At 38.5% G+C, this 23,762-nt stretch overlaps 1 protein-coding gene across 17 annotated transcripts in view; it reads left to right on the top strand.

Moving 5' to 3' along the window:
- Positions 1-23,762, top strand: part of PPP1R9A (protein phosphatase 1 regulatory subunit 9A) — a 344,292-nt gene that overhangs the window by 185,531 nt on the left and 134,999 nt on the right. For all 17 annotated transcript variants that reach the window (XM_032252907.1, XM_032252911.1, XM_032252915.1 and 14 more), the window contains one exon: positions 2,053-2,173. In XM_032252907.1, the coding sequence (XP_032108798.1) occupies positions 2,053-2,173 (121 nt within the window). The remainder of the gene's footprint in view (positions 1-2,052; positions 2,174-23,762) is intronic.

The raw sequence follows: 23,762 nt of genomic DNA, 5'->3' as shown, positions 1-23,762 counted from the left end.
AGGTGAACCTTCATCAAAAGAATACCATTTACAAGCATCCTGGCAGGTCATGGTAGCTCATATCCGTAATCACAACTCTTTGGGAACCTGAGGCAGGAGATCGCTTGAGTCCAGGAGGTTAGGACAAGCCTGGGCAACATGGTGAAACCCTGTCTCTACAGAAAAAACACAAAAAATTAGCCAGATGTGGTGACATGTGCCTGTAGTCCCAGCACCTTGGAGGCTGAGATGGGAGGATCATCAGAGCCCAGGAGGTTGAGGCTGCTGTGAGCCATGATGGCACCACTGCACTACAGCCTGGTCAACACAGTGAAACTTTGTCTCAAAAATAAAAAAAAGAAAAAATACTTAAGAAAGTAAAGGTTATTGCTAAAAAGTCTTTTTAAAGTGACATTCTGTTGAGTATATGAACCAGTTTTTCTTTAATAATCCATCACTGTTGATTAGTTAGTATTTTTATGCTACTAATAAAACATGATTACAAAGACTTTGAGGCTATCAAAAAATAACTTTGAACTTTAACCAAAACATGTGGCACACAAAATAGTGTATCTCTTATATATTTACAGAAAAGACAAGTGGAAATATGGATAAACACATGATTTTTAAGTGAATTTTTAAAAAACTGTCACACAATATTGTTCATAGGACCAGTAAAATTGAAACAGAAGTGAGTACCTGTGAATACAGAATGGTCAGATACATTATGATGCCATGTCATCATGAAATATTATGTAGTCATTAGAAATAATTTAGAGCTATGGACATTGAGGTCATTGATATCCATGACATGTCTTTCTTTTTCTTTTTTTTTTTTTTTAGACAGGGTCTTGCTGTGTTGCCCTTGGTGGAGTGCAGTGGCATGATCTCAGCTCATTGCAACTTCTGCCTTCCAGGTTAAGGTGATCTTCCCACCTCAGCCCCTAAACAGCTGGTGCTACAGGTGTGACCCATCATGCCCAGCTAAGTTTTCTATTTTTGGTAGCGATGGGGTTTCACCATTTTGCCCAGGCTGGTCTTGAACTCCTGGGCTCAAGGGATTCTCCCACCTCAGCCTCCCAAAGTGATGAGATTACAGACATGACCCACTGTGACCAGACGCTTCATTGGTTTTTAAAAAGTAAGCTGTAAAAAGTAGTAGTTACAATCTCATTTGTGTAAGCAAATAAGAAGGAAAAAACAAGCTAAACATACATATATATATATTCATATATGTCTAAGTATATGTATATATATACAGTAGTTGTTGATGAATATATATTCTCGGGTATAGAAGCACAGAGGAAAGTACTCAAATACATATACTATTTTTTTTTTTTTTTGAGACAGAGTCTCGCTCTGTCGCCCAGACTGGAGTGCAATGGCACGATCTTGGCTCACTGCAACCTCTGCCTCCCGGGTTCAAACAATTCTCCTGCCTCAGCCTCCCGAGTAGCTGGGACTACAGGCACCTGCCACTAATGCCCGGCTAATTTTTTTGTGTTTTTAGTAGAAACACAGTTTCACCATGTTGTCCAGGCTGGCCTCGAACTCCTGACCTCAAGTGATCCACCTTCCTCAGCATCCCAAAGTTCTGGGATTACAGGCATGAGCCACTGTGCCTGGCCACATGTGCTATCTTATTAACATGAATAAACAAGTAAAAAGGAAAATACCATATAAATAAAGGAGAAATTCCAGATATGTTATGATCACATTTATTTAAAATTATATATTTGAACATGTGTACTCTCATGCCTAAAATAATTCATTGCATTATTTAGAGAATCTAGGTTTTAAGGCAGAGTGATTATTCAATAAACAAGTTATTACCTTTTCTTGAGACCACAATGAATTACCAAGAGTAGTAGTAAAATGATGCTAAATGCATGAGCCTTTTGGAGGATCTCATTAGATACCCTAGCTGAAAAAAGAATTCTGCTAAGGCAAACATGTTATTGTCCAATTCATAAAGAAGAATAAAATTAGAAACAGCAAATAGCTCTCACCAGCTAATTGCAGACTAGTGTAAACTTATGTTGTTTCACCTCCTTTTTTTTTTCTTTTTAATAGATGAGGATGGTCTTGGTATAAGTATTATTGGAATGGGTGTTGGAGCTGATGCTGGACTTGAAAAGTTGGGAATATTCGTCAAGACAGTAACAGAAGGTGGTGCTGCTCAACGTGATGGCAGGTAAATTAAGGACTGTTGTTAACTTAAAATCTTCAGGGAACTTTTCTGGAAGTTTCTTTCAGCGGTAGCTTTATGCTTTTATTTGTTGGTTTTTTAATGACAGAAATTCAGGTTTCTTAGATGTGAAAAATCTTGAAACATTTGAATTATTTTCTGATATACAGGCAAAATATCTGCTTTCTTTAATATATATTAGGTAAATGAGTGGGTTGATCTATCAGTCTGTAACTGTCTTTATCTATTCATCTATCTGGTGGGAAGTGGGCAGAAACATGAGTGTATATAGTTGACGATATGTGCTATGGAGGTCAGCACGTAGTTCCACTTCAGAAATACTGAAAGAAATGATAATAGTTCTGGCATCTTAAAAAATGACACAGATAGATGGTAAGTTAGGGACTCTAGTGCTGTATTGATGGTAATTCTGAAGATCAGTGTTTCTCCAAATATATTTATCTGAAAACACAGGTTCTTGGGTGCACCTAAACCTGTAGAATTAAAATCTCTAGTAGGGGAGTCTGGCAGTCTGCACCTTGGATAATTCTAGTACACAGCAGAGCACCCAGATAATCACTGTTTTGCCTTAGCTTTCATCATTGCAAGCTATATACATACATCTATATATGTATGTATGTATGTATATGTATGTCTTAGGTCAAGATTTTGATTAATCCTTATACTTGACTCTGATATATCAGGTTGAGGCTAGAAGCAGAAGGTGGTGTCTTAATTTGTTTTGTGCTGCTATGGCAGAATACCTGAGACTGGGTAATTTATAATGAACAGAAATTTATATGGCTCATGGTTCTAGAGGCTGGGGAGTCCAAGATTAAGGGGCCACATCTGTTGAGGACCCTCCAGTTAAGTCATCCCAGGGCAAAGCAAAGGGAGAGAGATCGAGAAGGGGCCAAATTTGCTTTTATAACAAACTCACTCTCAAAAAATTAAATCCACTTCCATGATAATGACATTAATCTATTTGTGAGGGCAGTGCCCTTTGACCTAATCACCTTTTAAAAGTCCCACCTCTCAATGCTATTGCATTAAAGATTGCTTTGAACACATAACATTCAAACCATAGCAGTTGGCAATATAATAAAAGTAGACCCAAATATATGACTGCTAAATTCAAAGAAATATTATCTTGTTTTATGTACCTTTCATTTTAAATTTTTTAATGATTACATATGTATCATTTGATTGTCTTATCAGGAAATAATAAAGCATGTTAGAAAGAATATGTGAATCTGTGAGGAGACCCAGAACAGAATTTTTTTTTTAAGATGGCGTCTCATTGTGTTGCCTAAGTTGGGATGCGGTGGCGTGATCTCTGCCTCCCAGGTTCAAGTGATTCTCCTGCCTCAGCCTCCTGCATAGGGACTACAGGCACATACCACCACACCCAGCTAATTTTTGTATTTTTAGTGGAAACAGGGTTGCACCTTGTTGGTCAAGCTGGCCTTGAACTCCTGACCTCAAGTGATCTGCCTGCCGTTGCTTCCCAGAGTACTAGGATTATAGGTGTGAGCCACTGCGCCTGGCCCATTGTTTCTGTTTTGCCCATTGTTTCTGTTTTAATCCTAAAAATGCATATTGATACCCACAGATAGTTCTCAAAGAGAGCTAAATTGATTCATGTAAACAGAAAACCACACTTTCTTTTATCTTCTTTTCCGTGAAGTTAGGGATAACATCTTAGTTAATAGCCTTGTTTGTATTCCTATAGTACTTAGTATAATGCCTTGCACAGAGAAGATTTGAAATAAATCTTTTGCATGAACATTCAGCAGATTACAATTAAAACAAAGAATGTGGAATATGAATATATTGTGTCTTAAAGTACTCTTATTAACAGTCTTCCTCCTTTTAAGACTAGTTAAGGAAATAACCTCTTTGCCCCTTTAATAAATTATATATAATGGTAGTAGTATTTACTACCTTTCTTCCAAGAGAACTAAAAGTTGTTTGTAAAATATACCTCATTTCTTACTAAGTTTGATGAAAAATTTTAAGACGGTGGGAAATAATGCTACAGTTAGTATTCAAACATGCTTAATTATTATGAACCATCTCTCTTAAGTGAATTGACCAGAAAGCCAAACCAAAGTACAGCTTGGTTAAAAGAACAAAATGTCAGAAAATTTTACATTCATAGCCAGGTAACAGGTGTCCTGAAGGGAAAAAAAAGCAAATTTTATGTTCAGTAGTTAAACAGTTTCTCTTGTTCTAAACATAGACATATTTGTTTTTCCCTCAATCATTTTAAAATTAGGTTTGTTTTCTATTAACCTATTTACTAATTATTTTTCTTCTGTAAGTTTTATTATTTATAGTTACATTAGAACTCTGCTTTACCAATCCCAGTGTACATTTCCTCAGTCCTTTTAAATGAGTATTTTCCTAGTATACTAATCCTGTTATTGTTATCATAGGTGCTTAATAAATGCCTCAGCGACTATATTAAGACAGGCAACTTGGGCTGGGCATGGTGACTCATGCTTGTAACCCCAGCACTTTGGGAGGCTGAAGCAGGTAGATCACCTGAGGTCAGGAGTCTGAGACCAACCTGGCCAACATGATGAAACCCCATCTCTACCAAAAATACAAAAACTGGGCGGGGGCGCGGGGTAGCAAGCTCCTATAATACCAGCTACCCGGGAGACTGAGGGAGAAGAATTGGTTGAACCAGGGAGGTAGAGGTGGTGGTGAGCTGAGATTTTTGCCATTACATTTCAGCCTTGGGAACAGAGTGAGACACTCAGTCTTGGGAAAAAAAAAAAAGAAAATGAAAGACAACTTAATGTGATGTAATGGACAGAATCTTTAAGATAATGTAACCAGGAGCCTTAATTCCATTCCCTCTACTTATCATCTGGGGATATTGAACAAATTACTTAGTTTTTATGTTATCTACATTGCAGTGTTGTGGTAAGCATTAACTAAGTTTGTATGAAGAAGCATTAACTAAGTTTGTGTGAATTAACCTTCCACAGTGCTATTTGTATATATGAAACTGTTTTTGAACCAGGTAAGAATAAGTTTGAAACTTAACAAAAAAAAAAATAATAGGCCCATGCACAGTGGCTCACGCCTGTAATCCCAGCACTTTAGGAGGCCGAGGTGGGCAGATTACCTGAGGTCAGGAGTTTGAGACAAACCTGGCTAACATGGTGAAACCCCGTCTCTACTAAAATTATAAAAATTAGCCAGGCATGGTGATACAACTCTGAAGTAGCCTGTAATTCCAGCTAGTTGGGAGGCTGAGGCAGGAGAATTGCTTGAGCCTAGGAGATGGAGGTTGCACTGAGCCAAGTTTGTGCCACTGCATTCCAGTCTGGCCAACAGAGCACGACTCTATCTTAAAAAAAAAAAAAAAAAATTATTATGGGAAGAGCCTCATGGAAAACTATTAAATGTATACAATATAAGTACAGAATCAAAATTTTAGAGCTCAGAGAAACTTAGACTTCTCATAATCAATACATTTTGTTATATATTAATAAGAAAATTGAGGGTAGTTGTATATGTGCATATGTGTGTGGGCATGAGAAATGAGAAAATAAAATGATTATACTTACAACAGATTTGTATCTTTTTTTTTGAGACGGAGTTTTGCTCTTGTTACCCAGGCTGGAGTGCAATGGCGCGATCTCGGCTCACTGCAACCTCCGTCTCCTGGGTTCAGGCAATTCTCCTGCCTCAGCCTCCTGAGTAGCTGGGATTACAGGCACGTGCCACCATGCCCAGCTAATTTTTTGTATTTTTAGTAGAGACGGGGTTTCACCATGTTGACCAGGATGGTCTTGATCTCTTGACCTCGTGATCCACCCGCCTCGTCCTCCCAAAGTGCTGGGATTACAGGCTTGAGCCACCGCGCCCGGCCCCAGATTTGTATCTTTTAAATTATTATTTCCACCACTACTGATGTGTTCATTTGCACAGTTTTTACTGTTTACTAATGTTTGCTATTTAAAAGGTATCAACATACAAAAGTTATGCAAAGAGCAGTTCCTCTAGTCAGTAATAATTTTTAAGTTCTGTATACTTATTGACATAGAATGCCATTCAGGACATAGGCATTGTCAAAGACTTCATGACTAAAACACCAAAACCAATGGCAACCAAAGTCAAAATAGACAAATGGGACCTAATTAAACTAAAGAGCCTCTGCATAGCAAAAGAAACTATGATCAGAATGAATAGGCAACCTACAGAATGGGAGAAAAGTTTTGCAATTTATCCATCTGACAAAGGGCTAATATCCAGAATCTACAAAGAACTTAAATTTACAAGTAAAAAACAATCCCATCAAGCAGTGGGCAAAGGACATGAACAGACATTTCTCAAAAGAAGACATTTATGCAGCCAACAAACATATGAAAACCGATCATTAGAGAAATGCAAATCAAAACCACATTGAGATACCATCTCACGCCAGTTAGAATGGGCAATCATTAAAAAGTCAGGAAACAACAGATGCTGGAGAGGATGTGAAGAAATAAGAACACTTTTACACTGTTGGTGGGAGTGCAAATTAGTTCAACCATTGTGGAAGATAGTGTGGCAATTCCTCAATGATCTAGAACTAGAAATACCATTTGACCCAGCAATCCCATTACTGGGTATATACCCAAACGATGATAAATCATTCTACTATAAAGACACATGTACATGTATGTTTATTGTGGCACTATTCACAATAAAAAAGACTTGGAACCCACCCAAATGCCCATTAATGATTGACTGGATAAAGAAAATGTGGCACATATATGCCATGGAATACTAAGCAGCCATAAAAAAGAATGAGTTCATGTCCTTTGCAAGGGACATGGATGAAGCTGGAAACCTTCATTCTCAGCAAACTGACATAGGAACAGAAAAGCAAATAACGCATGTTCTCATTCATAAGTGGGAGCTGAAGAATGAGAACACATGGACACAGGGAAGGGAATGTCACACACTGAGGTCTGCCAGGCGTGGGTAGCTAGAAGAGAAATATCTAATGTGGATGTCAGATTGATGGGTGCAGCAAACCACTATGGCACGTATATCTATGTAACCTGTACATTCTGCACATGTACCCCAGAACTTAAAGTATATACATATAAAAAAATCAAACATTGCATTAAAGATTTACAAAATACTATGATTAATATGAGGCCATTCTTATGTAGGTATGTATTCTATTTCTTCTTTTCTCTCTCTGTGATCCTTTTTGTCTTTATCTCTCAGTCATCTCTTAAAAAGCCTAAAATTAATATATACTAAAGTGTTGAATGGCTCTAGTGTATGGGTTTTTTAAAAAAAAATTTTTTGGCTGATCTAGAATATCTAATTTTGTAGAGAATTTATAAAACTTGTGTATGGTTTCTCAATTAAAACTAAAAATAATAAGATTTTCACCCCAAGGAAATTACTAGTCAGACCTCATTTATTGACAGAATTAAAGTTCTGGGTTAGATATTCTCTAAGGTGATTCCTTTTATCCTTGAAAGCGTAAGATTCTGTATTATGGTGTTCTAGCTTACTTTCGATTCTTAATAACTCTTTCTATTTAAGAAAATTTATTTCAACTTAATCTCAAATTTAGTTATCCTTCCTTTGAGGAATATTAAGTAAGCAGACATGTATATATAGAAAGTGTTTTTTCTCCCCCTCCTCCCTCCTTCTTTTCCCACAAGAAGCATTTTCATTGTGATTGTTTGTATCTCTGCTTAAATGGCTTATAAACTGTCACCACATTTTGAGTACTTTAAAAAATTTGCCTTAGGTATTTATCTTCCTGAGTTTATCTAGTATAGTTAAAAAGTTTTGACTCTTCCTTATTCTTTTGGTATTATCTCCTACATTCAAAATTTTCTTTTGTCAAGCTTTTCATTGTGTACTTTCTCCTATGATGCCTTAAAGATAGTGGTTGCTCAATAAATATTTGTTGAATGAGTGAATCCTTGTGCTTTAAACACTTTTTATTTTTTTATTTTTAGAGGTGAGGTCTCACTATGTTGCCCAGGCTGACCTCAAACTCCTGGGCTCAAGTGAACTTCCCACCTCAGCCTTACAAATAACTGGGACTGTAGGCAAGTACCACCATGCCGGGCTTTTAAGCACTTTTGAAACATTTACTTGGGCTTATCATTTTTCTCTGTTTTGTTTTTGTGCTACCCTGCTCTACAGCGGTTTATAATTTAGCTGAATGACCTGACAGCCATTTCTATTTTCTCTTTCATTTCTAAAGTTTTAGTAAAATAATATTAAATATATTGACTATTAGTTTTTGTTGTCATAAATGTAATTTTTGAGATTGCACACAGGACACTTTCACACACTAATGATTTTCCAGTCCTCATTCATGATTCTGTAAAGCAAAATTAGTTTCATAAAAACAATTCAGAATGCTGAATTGTAGTGTAAATCACATGGGTGGTAATTGACAAAGGATGTTAATAATGCTGTACTAAATTAGAGGCAAATTAAAAATGCATTTTGGATCCACTTCGTTTTTGGGTCCTGTTTTTGTTTCTCAAGCTTTTGTTCATCATCATTTTCAATCACTGTCCTTTTCAGTTTTATTGGAAGAGATACCAAATATGAAATTAGGTTCTATGTAATTTATCCTCATTCAAGTATTGGCCTTTAAATGATTTTTTTTCCCATCTTTTGGGTAGTACCCAAATACAATAAGCATATACAGTAGATAAAGGGTCCTATTCTTTTGCTTATCCTGCAGCAAATTCACCTCCTCCTAGGACCCATCTGTGCCTGAAGTACCCTCCAGCCTAAGAGAACCCTGGATGGAAACTTGTTTTAATTGAGACTGTCGTGGTCCCCTAGACGATGATTTCCTCTCTGTGCACACACTCTCGTGTTACTCTTCTAATAAAATATTTTGCTTATTTGCCCCTTGGATTTGGGCTATTACTGCTTTGATATGTATTTTCACATACACTTAAAACTTCAGTATCTAGCCTTTTGAGGAAGATCTCTGTTGACCAGAGTTCATTAATGTTGCTCCACTTTTTTGTCAACAAGGCTCTGTGAGGTATGGTTATTTTTTTCTCTCTCCCAGAAACATTGTGTCAATAAATAACTATCCAGTAACATTAAACAAACCCTAGAATAATCCAATTTATATATTTTAATTAGCCTTTTCCCTATTGATTATGGTTTTCAGATTAAGAATTGCAGGATTTCAGCAATATTGTAGTGAGACTGAAGAGCAGTGGTGTTGTGCACTTCTGTTTATGGTAAGCACGTGGAAACTATTGAGGAACTGGCCAGGATGAGATGGTTTTTACAAACTAGCCAGGTATGTTCCCATAAATGCCATTCCAGTAAACACTATTTCCAGGGGAAACAGGCTATTTCCTCTGCTATCCTGGAAAATTTTTGAAAAGTTTAGATAATCTGTAGAACTGGTTATTCTTTGTACTCTGGGATGGTCTGATACACAGCTCTGTCCATGAAGTCTTTTGTTTTTAACCACTGAGAGTCTTCCTGTTGTCTTTCCTGTGCTTTTCATTACAGCTAAGAGATTATCAGTGTTACTGTTCTGTGAGGTTGCATTTAAAAGTTATCTTCTCATGAGATATAAGATGCAAGCAAAGTGGGTATCAGACACCAGAAAGTTTTTCCCATCACAGTAACCATTTTGGTATTTAATACTCTGCTGGCTCATGTACTAGTGAGTTGTAGGAGCAGTCTATAATGGGAATAAACCTGAACCCGTGCCTTTTTAATCCACTGTTCCCCTTTTCTCCCATCCAATCCTCTTTACCTTTCCTTCCTCTTCTTCTCAGTTTTAGTTTCTTGAACTTGTTTCCACCTTAATCATCACAGTTTACCTCCATAGAAAGGTAAATTGAATTGACAGAGTTTTGCTTTTGTTGCCCAGACTGGAGTGCAATGGTGCAATCTCGGCTCACTGCAACCTCCACTTCCTAAGTTCAAGTGATTCTCCTGCCTCAGCCTCCCGAGTATCTGGGATTACAGGCACACACCACTATGCCTGGCTAATTTTTACATTTTTAGTTGAGATGGGATTTCACCATGTTGGTCAGGCTGGTCTCGAACTCCTGAACTCAAATGATCCACCCGTCTCAGCCTCCCAAAGTGCTGGTATTAGAGGCATGAGCCACTGCACCTGACCTTTTGTTGCAATTTCTTTTGAGGACTTAGTCATAAATTCTTTCCCAAGGCCAGTGTCCTGAATGGCATTTCCTAGGTTTTCTGCTAGGATTCTTATAGTTGGAGATCTTAGGTTTAAATCTTTAATCCATCTGGAGTTAATTTTTTATATACAGTGAAAGCTGGGCGTCCAGTTTTATTCTTTTGAGCACTGCTATTCAGCTATCCCAGCACCATTTATTGCACAGGGAGTCCTTTCTCCATTGCTTATTTTTGTCCATTTTGTCAAATATTAGATATCTGTAGGTGATATGGTTTGGCCGTGCCCCACCAAATCTCATCTTGATTTGTAACTCCCACAATTCCCACTTGTGGGAGGAACCTGGTGATAGGTGATTGAATTTTGGAGGTGGGTCATTCCTACACTGTTCTTGTGATAGTGAATGAGTCTCATGAGGTCTGATGATTTTAAAAAGGAGAGAGTCTCCACATAAGCTCTTCGCTTATCTCCCACCATGTGATACATGTCATTCACCTTATCTACCATGAATGTGAGACCTCCCCACCCACGTGGAACTATAAGTCTAATAACCCTTTTTCCTATACGGATTACCCAGTCTCAGGTATGTCTTTATCAGCAGTGTAAAAACAGATTAATACAGTGAATTGGTACCGGTAAAGTGGATATTACTGAAAACACACCTGAAAATGTGGATGCAACTTTGAATAACAGGCAGAGGTTGGAACAGTTTGGAGGGCTCAGAAGAAGACGGGAAAATGTGGGAAAGTTTGAAACTTTCTAGAGACTTGTTGAATGGCTTTGACCAAAATGCTGATAGTGATATGAACAATAAGGTCCAGGCTGAGGTGTTCTCAGATGGAGATGAGGATCTTGTTGGCAACTGGAGCAAAAGTGACTCTTGTTCTGTTTTAGCAAAGAGACTGGCATCATTTTGACCCTGCCCTAGAGATTTGTGGAACTTTGAACTTGATAGAGGTGATTTAGGGTGTCTGGCAGAAGAAATTTCTAAGAAGCAAAGCATTCACAAGGTGACTTGTGTGCTATCAAAGGCATTCAGTTACAAAGGGAATCAGCATTAAAGTTTGGAAAATTTGCAGCCTGACAATGTGATAGAAAAGAAAATCCCATTTCCTGAGGTGAAATTTAAGTCACCTGCAGAAATTTGCATAAGTAACAAGGAGCCAAATGTTAATCCCCAAGACAAAGGGGAAAAGGTCTCCATGGCATATCAGAGGTCTTCAAGGCAGCCCCTCATATCACAGGCTGGGAGGCCTAGGGGGAAAAAGTGGTTTTGTGGGCTGGGCCCAGGGTCCCCATGCTGCTTGTACACATGGGACTTGGTGCCCTGTTTCCCAACCTTTCCAGCCATGGCTGAAAGGGGCCAACATGGAGCTTGAGCTGTGGCTTCAGAGGGTGCAAGCCCCAAGCCTAGGCAGCCTCCAAATGGTGTTGAGACAGTGAGTGCACACAAGTCAAGAATTGGGATTTTAGAACCTTTGCCTGGATTTCAGTGGATGTATGGAAATGTCCAGATGCCCAAGCAGAAGTTTGCTTTAGGGGCAGGGCTCTAATGGAGAAACTCTGATAGAGCAGTATGGAAGGGAAATGTGGGGTTAGAGCCTCCATGCAAAATTCCTACTGAGGCACTGCCTAGTGGAGCGATGAAAAGAAGGTCACCATCCTTCAGACCCCAGACAGGTACATCCACTGACAGCTTGCACTCTGTGCCTGGAAAAGCTGCAGACACCTAACATCAGCTCATGAAAGTAGCTGGGAGGGAGGCTGTACCCTACAGAGCCACAGGAGCAGAGCTTCCCAGGACCATGGGAACCTGCCTCTTGTATCACGTGACCTGGATGTGAGACATGGAGTCAAAGTAGATCATTTTGGAGCTTTAAGATTTGACTACCCTGCTGGATTTCAGTCTTGCATAGGACCTGTGGCACCTTTATTTTGGCTAATTTCTTCCATTTAGAATGGCTGTATTTAACTGATGCCTGTACCCTCATTGTACCTAGGAAGTAACTAACTTGCTTATGATTTTACAGGCTCGTAGGCGGAAGGGACTTGGCTTGTCTCAGATGAGATATTAGACTGTGGACTTTTGAGTTAATGCTGAAATGAGTTAAGACTTTGGGGGACTGTGTGGAACGTGTAATTGGTTTTGAAATGTCAGGATATGTGATTTGGGAGGGACTGGGCATAATGATATAGTTTGGCTGTGACCCCACCCAAATCTCATCTTGAATTATAACTCCCAGAATTCCCACATGTTATGGGAGGAACCTGCTAGGAGGTGGCTGAATTATGGTGGTAGATCTTTCCTGCACTGTTCTCGTGGTAGTGAATGAGTCTTACAAGATCTGATGGTTTTAAAAAGGGGAGTCTCCCTGCCGAAGTTCTACTCTTGTTTACTGCCATGTGAGATATACCTTTCACTTTCTGCCATGATTGTGAGGCCTCCCCAGCCATGTGGAACTGTAAGTCCAATAAACCTTTTTCCTGTATATATTACCCAGTCTTGGGTATGTCTTTATCAGCAGCAGGAAAACAGAACGATATAGTAGGTATGGGCATTGTATCTGGGTTCTATATTCTGTTTCAATGGTTTATATGTCTGTGTTTTTACCAGTAGTGTCCTTTTTTGGTTACTGTAGAATTAGAGTACAGTTTGAAGTTGGGTCGTGTGATGCCTCCTGCTTTGTTCTTTTTACTTAGGATTGTTTTTGCTATTTCAGTGCTCTTTTTAGGTTCTATATGAATTTTATTTTATTTTTTTCTTGTCTTTCAGGAGGTATGTGCTGGAAGCTATCTGAATTTTAGAATTTTTTTGTAGTTCTTGAAAAATGACAGTGATAGTTTGGTGGGAATAGTGTCAAATCTGTAGATTGCTTTGGGCAGTATGGCCGTTTTACTGATACTGATTCTTTCAATCCATGAGCATGGAATGTTCTTCCATTTGTTTTTGTCATCTGTGATTTCTTTTAGTAGTGTTTTATGGTTCTCCTTATAGAGATCTTTCACTTTCATGGTTAGATCTTTCATCTTTCACTTTCACACGGGTGTGTGCGTGTGCGTGTGCGTGTGTGTGTGTGTGTGTGTGTGTGTTATTGTAAATGGAATTTTGTTCTTGATATGACTATCAGCATGAATGATATTGGTTTATAGAAATGCTATTGATTTTTGTGCATTGATTTTTTCTGCTGAAACTTTATTGCAGTTGCTTATCAGTTTCAGAAGTCTTTTGGTGGAGTCTTTAGGGCTTTCTAGGTATAGAATTATATTGTCTATGAAGATAGTTTGACTTCTTCTTTTCTTATTTGGATGTCTTTTATTTCTTCCTCTTACCTGATTGCTCTGGCTAGAACTTCCAGTACTATGTTGAATAGAAGTTATGAGAGTGGACTTCCTTATCTTGTTCCAGTTTTCAAGAAATGCTGCTAATTTTTGCTCATTCTGCCTAATGTTGACTGTGGTTTTGTCATAGATTGCTCTTACTATTTTTAGGTATGTTTCTGTAGTGCTTAGTTGCTTGAGGGTTTTTATCATGTAGGGATATTACATTTTATCTAAAACTTTTTCCCTGTCTGAGAAGATCATAAGGTTTTTGTTTTTAATTCTGTTTATGTGGTGAATCACATTTATTGATTTGCATATGTTGAACCAACTGTTGCGGCTTTTGTAGTTTAGTGGTGGGTGAGAATCACACCCAGCAGCTTTTTCTCCCCATGGTTTGGGAAGCAGGAAGGAGGATTACAGTGTTATATGACCCCTTCTGTGCCACTTTGCTAACTGGAAATCTCTGCAGCTGCTGCCTCTTTGCTTGGGCTTTCTGGGCTCACACTGCTGACCCGCCCAGCCTGGCAGGCTGCACTCGGCTTGCTCCCTGGTCTGGATGCTGCATCTACCACAGGATCCTCACTAAGCCTGCAGCTGGGCCAGGTGTGCAGTGACCTGCCTCACCTTGGGTGCTGGCATCTAGACGAGGGGAATGTGGTGACACCTGAAAACTCAGAGATGCCAGCAACTTTTGAGCCCCAAGTGGTGTTATAGCTCCTGCCCAGGGAGTCCCAAGGTCTGAGATCCCAGAGAAATATTACAACTTGTTCATGTTACAGCTCATTTGCTCCAGCTGCCTGCAGAGTGACGAATTCTGGGTTCTTGTGCCGTGAGCAAGAGGAATTAGGTACACAGACAACAGAAGTAAGTAGGGCATAGAAAAATTATATTGGGCAACAGAAGGGGAGCTCTCAGCAGTGAAGGGACCCAAGAGCAGGTAGCCCTCTGTGAGACTGAGTCTGGAGTTTTTATGGACTCATAATAGGAGAGTGCATGCTGATTGGTCCATGAGCATGCCTGGAAAAAGCACCATTCAATTGACTAAAAGTCATTGAGGAAGTTCTCACTGTAGCCGTGGACTGTACCCAGAACTGGCAGCTCAGTTTCAGACTTTAAACTGTCTTTGGCTTGTAGGTCAGGTTTCACCAGGGACCTGTCTCTGTCTGCCTAGGAATTTGTCTGCCTCTTGCTGCTATCACTCACAGCAAATAAGTAGCAGAGCCTGCCTGTATACCTAGGATATCTGACTCCAGTGCTTGTACTTAAATAATATTATTTTATATCATGTCATTAAATAGCTTTTATAATAGACTTTAAGGATATATTATGCTGTGATTATATATATACATATATATATATATGTATATATACATATACCATTTACGTATTGTTTTACTAGTATGTTGTTTCAAGGTATTGGTAAGGTAAGCATTTTTATATAAAAATTTTTGTGCATCATTCTTTGAAATGAATACCTAAGACCAGAAGACCATGTCTAGGTGCATTATATTTTATTTAATTTCATTATTTATTTTTATTTCTATTTTTTTGAGACAGAGTTTTGCTCTGTCACACAAGCTGGAGTGCAGTGGTCTGATCTTGGCTCACTGTAACCTCTTCCTTCTGGATTCAAGTGATTCTCCTGCCTTAGCCTCCCAAGTAGCTGGGACCCCATGTGTATGCCACCATGTCTGGCTGATTTTTGTATTTTTAGTAGACAGAGGTTTTCACCATATTGCCCAGGCTGGTCTTGAACTCCTGACCTCAAGCCATTTGCCTGCCTCAGCCTCCCAAAGTTTTGGCATTACAGGCATGAGCCACCATGCCCGGCCCTAGGTACATTACATCTTAAATGCTTTAAAAACACTTATGTTTATTGCAGCACTATTTAAAATAGCAAAGACTTGGAACCAACCCAAATGCCCATTAATGATAGACTGGATAAAGAAAATATGGCATATATATACCATGGAATACTATGCAGCCATAAAAAAGAATGAGTTCATATCTTTTGCAGGGACATGGATGAAGCTAAAAGCCATTGTTTTCAGCAAACTAACACAGGAACAGAAAACCAAACACCCTATGTTCTCACTCATAAGTGGGAGTTGAACAATGAGAACACATGGACACAGGGAGGGGAACATCACACACCAGGGCCTGTCAGAGGGTAGGGGGCTAGGGGAGGGAGAGCATTAGAACAGATACCTAATGCCTGCAGGGCTTAAAAGCTAGATGAGGGTTGATGGGTGCAGCAAACAACCATGTCACATGTATACCTATGTAACAAATGTACATGTTCTGCATGTGTATCCTAAACTTAATGTAAAATATAAAAAATTTTAAAAGAATCCAGACACAAAAAAGTACATATTGTGTAATTCCATCTATACAAAAGACTAGCAAATCAAAATCTATTTAGAGCGATAAAAGGAAGATTGGTGTTTGCCTCAGACCAAGGGTTGTGGGGGGCAGGGGATAGATTAGGAAGAAATACAGAGGAACTTCTTGGGTGACGGATATGTCTATATCTGGATTCTGTAGATGGTTACACGGGTATGTGCATAGTCACACCTCCTTGTACTGTATGTATGAAATGTATGCCTTTTAGTTTTCTAAAACGTTTTAAAACATGCAGGTTTGTTACATAGATATATGTGTGCCATGGTGGTTGAATTAAAAAAATTGAATTAAAAATAAAAACATATTGCTAAACCACCTTTCAGAAAAGTTGTTCAATTTGTACTTTCCTTAGCAGTGTCTAAGAATAGGCTACTGCATCCTCATTAAGACTGAATATTGTGTTATGAAACCTTCAATATTTTGATAAGTGGCATATTATTACTCTTTAATTTGATTTTCTGGTTTTGAGCCTTTTAAGGTATTTACCTGCCATCTGTATTTCTTATTTTAACAAATTACTTTTTCTTTTTCTTGTTGCATTTGTAGACTGTTATCATCTGTTCTTTTAGTGTTCATTTCCATAAGTAAATGATCCATAGAAACGTCCTTCACTTTTTAACTGCCTAGAACTTTCAACCCTGCTGCTCCCACATTGTTAACAAACTTGATCAAGTGCAATATACAGAACTAATTTGGAACTCTAAACTTAAGCATAGTAAAAATCTATATTGGTTTCTACTCATAATTTTTTGTCAATTTCTTGCTTTCTACATTATTTACCTGCATTTTGAAACATCCTGTGGCCTTTTCGTAGACTGAGTCCTTTTTAATTGTCAGTGTCATATTATGATCACTTATATTTAATGAGATATGTGCTCCCTTGTTTAGTTTAATACTTTTCAGATTCTGCTTATCTATAGATCATTTTTTCTTCTTTTTTAATCCTACATTGTAAAAAGTAATTCTCGATGAAGGCTGGCTTCTTGAACTCATTTTTGTAGTCAGTCCATACTGATTTTTAAAATGAGTCTATAGAAATTTCTCCCAGATTTACAACTTAACCCTAGAGCATGTAGAATTATTTACTTGAATGTCTTATTTTCGTCTCCAACTCAACATAAAAGATGTTGAATTCCTTTTTTCTTTTTTTGTTTCTCTTGATCTGAGCATCTCTTTTTTTTGTGTCTACTATATTTTTCATTAGTTTAGCTGTAAAATTTTCAAATCATCTTTTATTCTTTCATTTGTTTTACCTATATAATCTCTTATTATATTGTGCATTTCTTTCTTTGGAATGTCACTCAGATTGGTTCTTTGTGTTCATTCTCTAAGACATCTTAAACCGTGTCTTTCTGCCTATTCCTTCATTTTTTAAGAACTCCTCTCAGTTGAACTTTCCAGCTTATCCTTGCCCTTGTCCCAAAGCTTACTCTTCTAAAACTATCCCTTTGTGTGCACCTTCTGAACACAGCATACATTTGTTCTTCATTTTTTGTGAATGATAACTTGAGGTCTTGTTGTCATTGAAGAACAGTGTTACTTCTTTAGTGCCTATTATTTCAATTCTCTACTTCAGTCGGGAAAATTGCATTAGCGTCTGGGTCTGCAGTTGTTTCCTTCCTCTTCCTCCTTACATATCGGAATCAAAATAATAATTACTAAAACTGCAACACATTAAGGTCATATCATATGCCAATTACTGAGTGAACTCTTTTACATACATTGTTGCTAATCTTTACCACCAACTTACATAGTAGTTATACTAGACCATTTCTATGTAAATTAAGGATTAGTTCTTAAAGTAATTCATGACTGAAGAAATTTAATTTTATTAAAAAGGAGATTAAGAAAATTGTGGGCTAAGGTAACTGAAAGCATCTAAATAATGATTTGCTAAGATAATAAAAATGCGCTGTAAATAAAGAGAATATCAGTCACACATTTTAAAATTTTGCTATAATCGTTACATTATTGTTAATTTACACAATGTTTTACAAGCTACACACTTTTTAATAGTATATTCCTTTCTCACCCCCATCCAGTATCAAGAAAATGCTTGTAAATTCATTTTACCTTGTAGGTGGCGATAAACATTTTAAGTGGCATTCCCTCCCCCCCCCCCCCCCCATGCATTATCCTTTTTCTCAGTGTCCATTATTTTTCCCATTTGTAGATCTGGAGTTGTTTACCACCATAGTTCAGGGCCCTGAACTTTAGCTTATCAGTTTCCTTTGTTCATTCTTTACTCTGTTTTTGTAGGACAGGAGTTTAGGTCTGAGTTTACTTTTACCTCAGATTTCTTTCTCCCAAGGCTATTTTGCAGAAGCCTTCACTCCCAGTCTGCATCCACCTTCTATCTGTCTTTTAAAAATATCTCAGTAATTTCTTGTTCTAATTCTTTACATCACAAAAATTTACAGTATTTCTAAAATAGATGAGGAAGCTGAGCTTTGAAGATTTTAATTAAATTATCAGTAAGTGGAAGCTTTAGGATTGAAATTTAGGTCTGGACAACTGTTTAGACCCAGTTTCTTTTCTTAATGCCACATTTCCTTTCATGTTCTTCAACCTACACAGAATTTATACATATATATGTTTGAAATTCTGTCACTTTCTACTTCTAAGCGTAGAGTAGCAGTCCCCAGCCTTTTTGGCACTAGGAACCGTTTTTGTGGAAGACAGTTTTTCCATGGACTGGGGAGTGGGGGGTTTCCAGGATGAAAGTGTTCCACCTCAGATCATCAGACATTAGTTAGATTCTCATAAGGAGCACCCAACCTAGATCCCTTGAATATGCAGTTCACAATAGGTTTCGAGTTCCTGTGAGAATCTAATGCTGCCACTGATCTGACAGGAGGCGGAGCTCAGACAGTAATACTCCCTATGGTTATGTTTCTAGTGTCTTCCATACTTTGACTCTATTAGACTCTTTTTTTTCATGTTTTTTTTTTTTTTTTTTTAGATGGAGTTTTGCTCTTGTTGCCCAGGCTGGAGTATAGTGGTGTGATCTGGGCTCACCTCAACCTCCACCTCCTGGGTTTAAGCAGTTCTCCTGCCTCAGCTTCCCTAGTAGCTGGGATTACAGGCAATTCCCCTGTCTAAGCCTCCCGAGTAGCTGGGATTATATGGACCACCACGACCAGCTAATTTGACTAATTTTGTATTTTTAGTAGAGATGGGGTTTCTCCAAGTAGGTCAAGCTGGTCTCAAACTCCCCACCTCAGGTGATCCACCCTCCTCAGCCTCCAAATGTGCTGGAATTACAGGTGTGAGCCACTGCGCCTAGCCTGTATTAGACTCTTGATAGGCATTTAAGCACATTCGTGAGTGGAATAATTCCTGTTTCAGGAATCAATTTTTTTTCTTGACAAATTTCCTTATAACTTTAGGTTTTTTTTTTTTTTTTTTTTTTTTTTTCCCATTTATTTATTTTATTGCATTTTACATTTTGGGGTACATGTGAAGAACATGCAAAATTGTTGCATAGGAACACACGTGGCAGTGTGATTTGCTGCCTTCCTCCCCATCACCTACATCTGGCATTTCTCCCCTTGCTATCTCTCCCTAGCTTCCCATCCCCCACCCTCCCTCCCCTATTTCCCTCCAACTGACCCCAGTGTGTAGTGCTCCCCTCCCTGTGTCCATGTGTTCTCATTGTTCAACACCCGCCTATGAGTGAGAACATGTGGTGTTTGATCTTCTGCTCTTCTGTCAGTTTGCTGAGAATGATGGTTTCCAGGTTCATCCATGTCCCTACAAAGGACCCAAACTCATCGTTTCTGATGGCTGCATAATATTCCATGGTGTATATGTGCCACATTTTCCCTATCCAGTCTATCGTCGATGGGCATTTGGGTTGGTTCCAGGTCTTTGCTATTGTAAACAGTGCTGCAATGAACATTCGTGTACACGTGTCCTTATAGTAGAACGATTTGTAATCCTTTGGATATATACCCAGTAATGGGATTGCTGGGTCAAATGGAATTTCTATTTCTAGGTCCTTGAGGAATCGCCACACTGTCTTCCACAATGGTTGCACTAATTTACACTGCCACCAACAGTGCAAAAGTGTTCCTATTTCTCCACATCCTCTCCAGCATCTGTTGTCTCCAGATTTTTTAATGATCGCCATTCTAACCGGCGTGAGATGGTATCTCAGTGTAGTTTTGATTTGCATTTCTCTGATGACCAGTGATGATGAGCATTTTTTCATATGTTTGTTGGCCTCACGTATGTCTTCTTTTGAGAAGTGTCTGTTCATATCCTTTGCCCACTTTTGAATGGGCTTGTTAGTTTTTTTCTTGTAAATCTGCTTTAGTTCTTTGTAAATTACGGATATCAGCCCTTTGTCAGATGGGTAAACTGCAAATATTTTTTCCCAATCTGTTGGTTGCCGATTCACTCTAATGATTGTTTCTTTTGCTGTGCAGAAGCTGTGGAGTTTGATTAGGTCCCATTTGTCTATTTTGGCTTTTGTTGTCAATGCGTTTGGCGTTTTGGTCATGAAGTCCTTGCCTACACCTATGTCCTGAATGGTTTTGCCTAGATTTTCTTCTAGGGTTTTTATGGTGTTAGGTCTTATGTTTAAGTCTTTAATCCATCTGGAGTTAATTTTAGTGTAAGGTGTCAGGAAGGGGTCCAGTTTCTGCTTTCTGCACATGGCTAGCCAGCTTTCCCAACACCATTTATTGAACAGGGAATCCTTTCCCCATTGCTTGTTTTTGTCTGGTTTGTCAAAGATCAGATGGTTGTAGATATGTTGTGTTGCCTCCGAGACCTCTGTTCTGTTCCATTGGTCTATATCTCTGTTTTGGTACCAGTACCATGCTGTTTTGATTACTGTAGCCTTGTAGTATAGTTTGAAGTCTGGTAGTGTGATGCCCCCCGCTTTGTTCTTTTTGCTTAGAATTGACTTGGCTATGCGGGCTCTCTTTTGGTTCCATATGAAGTTTAAGGTGGTTTTTTCCAGTTCTGCAAAGAAGGTCATTGGTAGCTTGATGGGGATAGCATTGAATCTGTAAATTACTTTGGGCAGTATGGCCATTTTCACGATATTGATTCTTCCTAACCATGAACATGGGATGTTTCTCCATCTGTTTGTGTCCTCTCTTATTTCGTTGAGCAGTGGCTTGTAGTTCTCCTTGAAGAGGTCCTTTACATTCCTTGTTAGTTGTATTCCTAGGTATTTTATTCTCTTTGTGGCAATTATGAATGGAAGTTTGTTCTTGATTTGGCTCTCTTTAAGTCTGTTACTGGTGTATAGGAATGCATGTGATTTTTGCACATTGATTTTGTATCCTGAGACTTTGCTGAACTTGCTTATCAGTTTCAGGAGGTTTGGGGCTGAGACGATGGGGTCTTCTAGATATACAATCATGTCGTCTGCAAATAGAGACAATTTGACTTCCTCCTTTCCTATTTGAATGCCCTTTATTTCTTTTTCTTGCCTGATTGCTCTGGCTAGAACTTCTAATACTATATTGAATAGCAGTGGTGAGAGCGGGCATCCTTGTCTGGTGCCACATTTCAAGGGGAATGCTTCCAGTTTTTGCCCATTCAGTATGATATTGGCTGTTGGTTTGTCATAAATAGCTTTTATTATTTTGAGATACGTTCCATTGATACCTAGCTTACTGAGTGTTTTTAGCATAAAGGGCTGTTGAATTTTGTCAAAGGCCTTCTCTGCATCAATTGAGATAATCATGTGGTTTTTGTCTTTGGTTCTGTTTATGTGGTGAATTACGTTTATAGACTTGCGTATGTTGAACCAGCCTTGCATCCCCGGGATGAAGCCTACTTGATCATCGTGGATAAGCTTTTTGATGTGCTGTTGCAATCGGCTTGTCAGTATTTTATTGAAGATTTTTGCATCTATGTTCATCATGGATATTGGCCTGAAGTTTTCTTTTCTTGTTGAGTCTCTGCCGGGTTTTGGAATCAGGATGATGTTGGTGTCATAAAATGATTTGGGAAGAATTCCCTCTTTTTGTATTGTTTGGAATAGTTTCAGAAGAAATGGTACCAGCTCCTCTTTGTATGTCTGGTAGAATTCAGCTGTGAACCCATCTGGACCTGGGCTTTTTTTGGGTGGTAAGCTCTTAATTGCTGCCTCAACTTCAGACCTTGTTATGGGTCTGTTCAGGGTTTCGGCTTCTTCCTGGTTTAGGCTTGGCAGGAGGCAAGTGTCCAGGAATTTATCCATTTCTTCCAGGTTTATTAGTTTGTGTGCATAGAGTTCTTTGTAATAATCTCTGATGATGGTTTGAATTTCTGTGGAATCTGTGGTGATATCACCTTTATCGTTTTTTATTGCATCAATTTGGTTATTCTCTCTTTTCTTTTTTATTAATCTGGCTAGTGGTCTGTCTATTTTGTTGATCTTTTCAAAAAACCAGCTCCTGGATTTATTGATTTTTTGAAGGGTTTTTTGTGTCTCTATCTCCTTCAGTTCTGCTCTGATCTTAGCTATTTCTTGTCTTCTGCTAGACTTTGAGTTTTTTTGATCTTGCTCCTCTAGCTCTTTCAGTTTTGACGATAGGGTGTCAATTTTTGATCTCTCCTTGCTTCTCATGTGGGCACTTATTGCTATATATTTTCCTCTAGATACTGCTTTAAATGTGTCCCAGAGATTTTGGTATGTTGTGTCTTCATTCTCGTTGGTTTCGAAGAACATCTTTATTTCTGCCTTCATTTCATTGTTTATCCAGTCAACATTCAAGAGCAGGTTGTTCAGTTTCCATGAAGCTGTGCGGTTCTGAGTTAGTTTTTGAATTCTGAGTTCTAACTTGATTGCACTGTGGTCTGAGAGACTGTTTGTTACGATTTCCGTTCTTTTGCATTTGCTGAGGAGTGATTTACTCCCAATTATGTGGTCAGTTTTAGAGTAGGTGTGATGTGGTGCTGAGAAGAATGTATATTCTGTGGATTTGGGGTGGAGAGTTCTGTAAATGTCTATTAGGTTTGCTTGGTCCAGGTCTGAGTTCAAGTCCTGGATATCCTTGTTGATTTTCTGTCTGGTTGATCTGTCTAATGTTGACAATGGGGTGTTAAAGTCTCCCACTATTATTGTGTGGGAGTCTAAGTCCCTTTGTAAGTCATTAAGAACTTGCCTTATGTATCTGGGTGCTCCTGTATTGGGTGCGTATATATTTAGGATCGTTAGCTCTTCTTGTTGCATTGATCCTTTTACCATTATGTAATATCCTTCTTTGTCTCTTATGATCTTTGTTGCTTTAAAGTCTAATTTATCAGAGATGAGAATTGCAACTCCTGCTTTTTTTTGCTCTCCATTTGCTTGGTAAATCTTCCTCCATCCCTTTATTTTGAGCCTTTGTGTATCCTTGCATGTGAGATGGGTTTCTTGGATACAGCACACCAATGGGTTTTGTCTTTTTATCCAATTTGTCAGTCTGTGTCTTTTGATTGGGGCATTTAGTCCATTTACATTTAGGGTTAATATTGTTATGTGTGAATTTGATACTGCCATTTTGGTGCTAGCTGGGTGTTTTGCCCTTTAGTTGAGCTGGTACTTGTTGTTTCTTTATATGTGTAGAGCCTCTTTCAGGAGCTCTTGTAGAGCTGGCCTGGTGGTGACGAAATCTCTGAGTACTTGCATGTTCCCAAAGGATTTTATTTTTCCTTCACTTATGAAGCTTAGTTTGGCTGGATAGGAGATTCTGGGTTGAAAGTTCTTTTCTTTAA

The sequence above is a fragment of the Sapajus apella genome, unplaced genomic scaffold, assembly GCF_009761245.1.
Source record: "Sapajus apella isolate SASKATOON/1434 unplaced genomic scaffold, GSC_monkey_1.0 scaffold81, whole genome shotgun sequence".
NCBI classification, from domain to species: domain Eukaryota; kingdom Metazoa; phylum Chordata; class Mammalia; order Primates; family Cebidae; genus Sapajus; species Sapajus apella.
The sequence above is the reverse complement of the archived record's forward strand: the minus strand, read 5'-3'. Positions and strand labels throughout refer to the sequence as shown.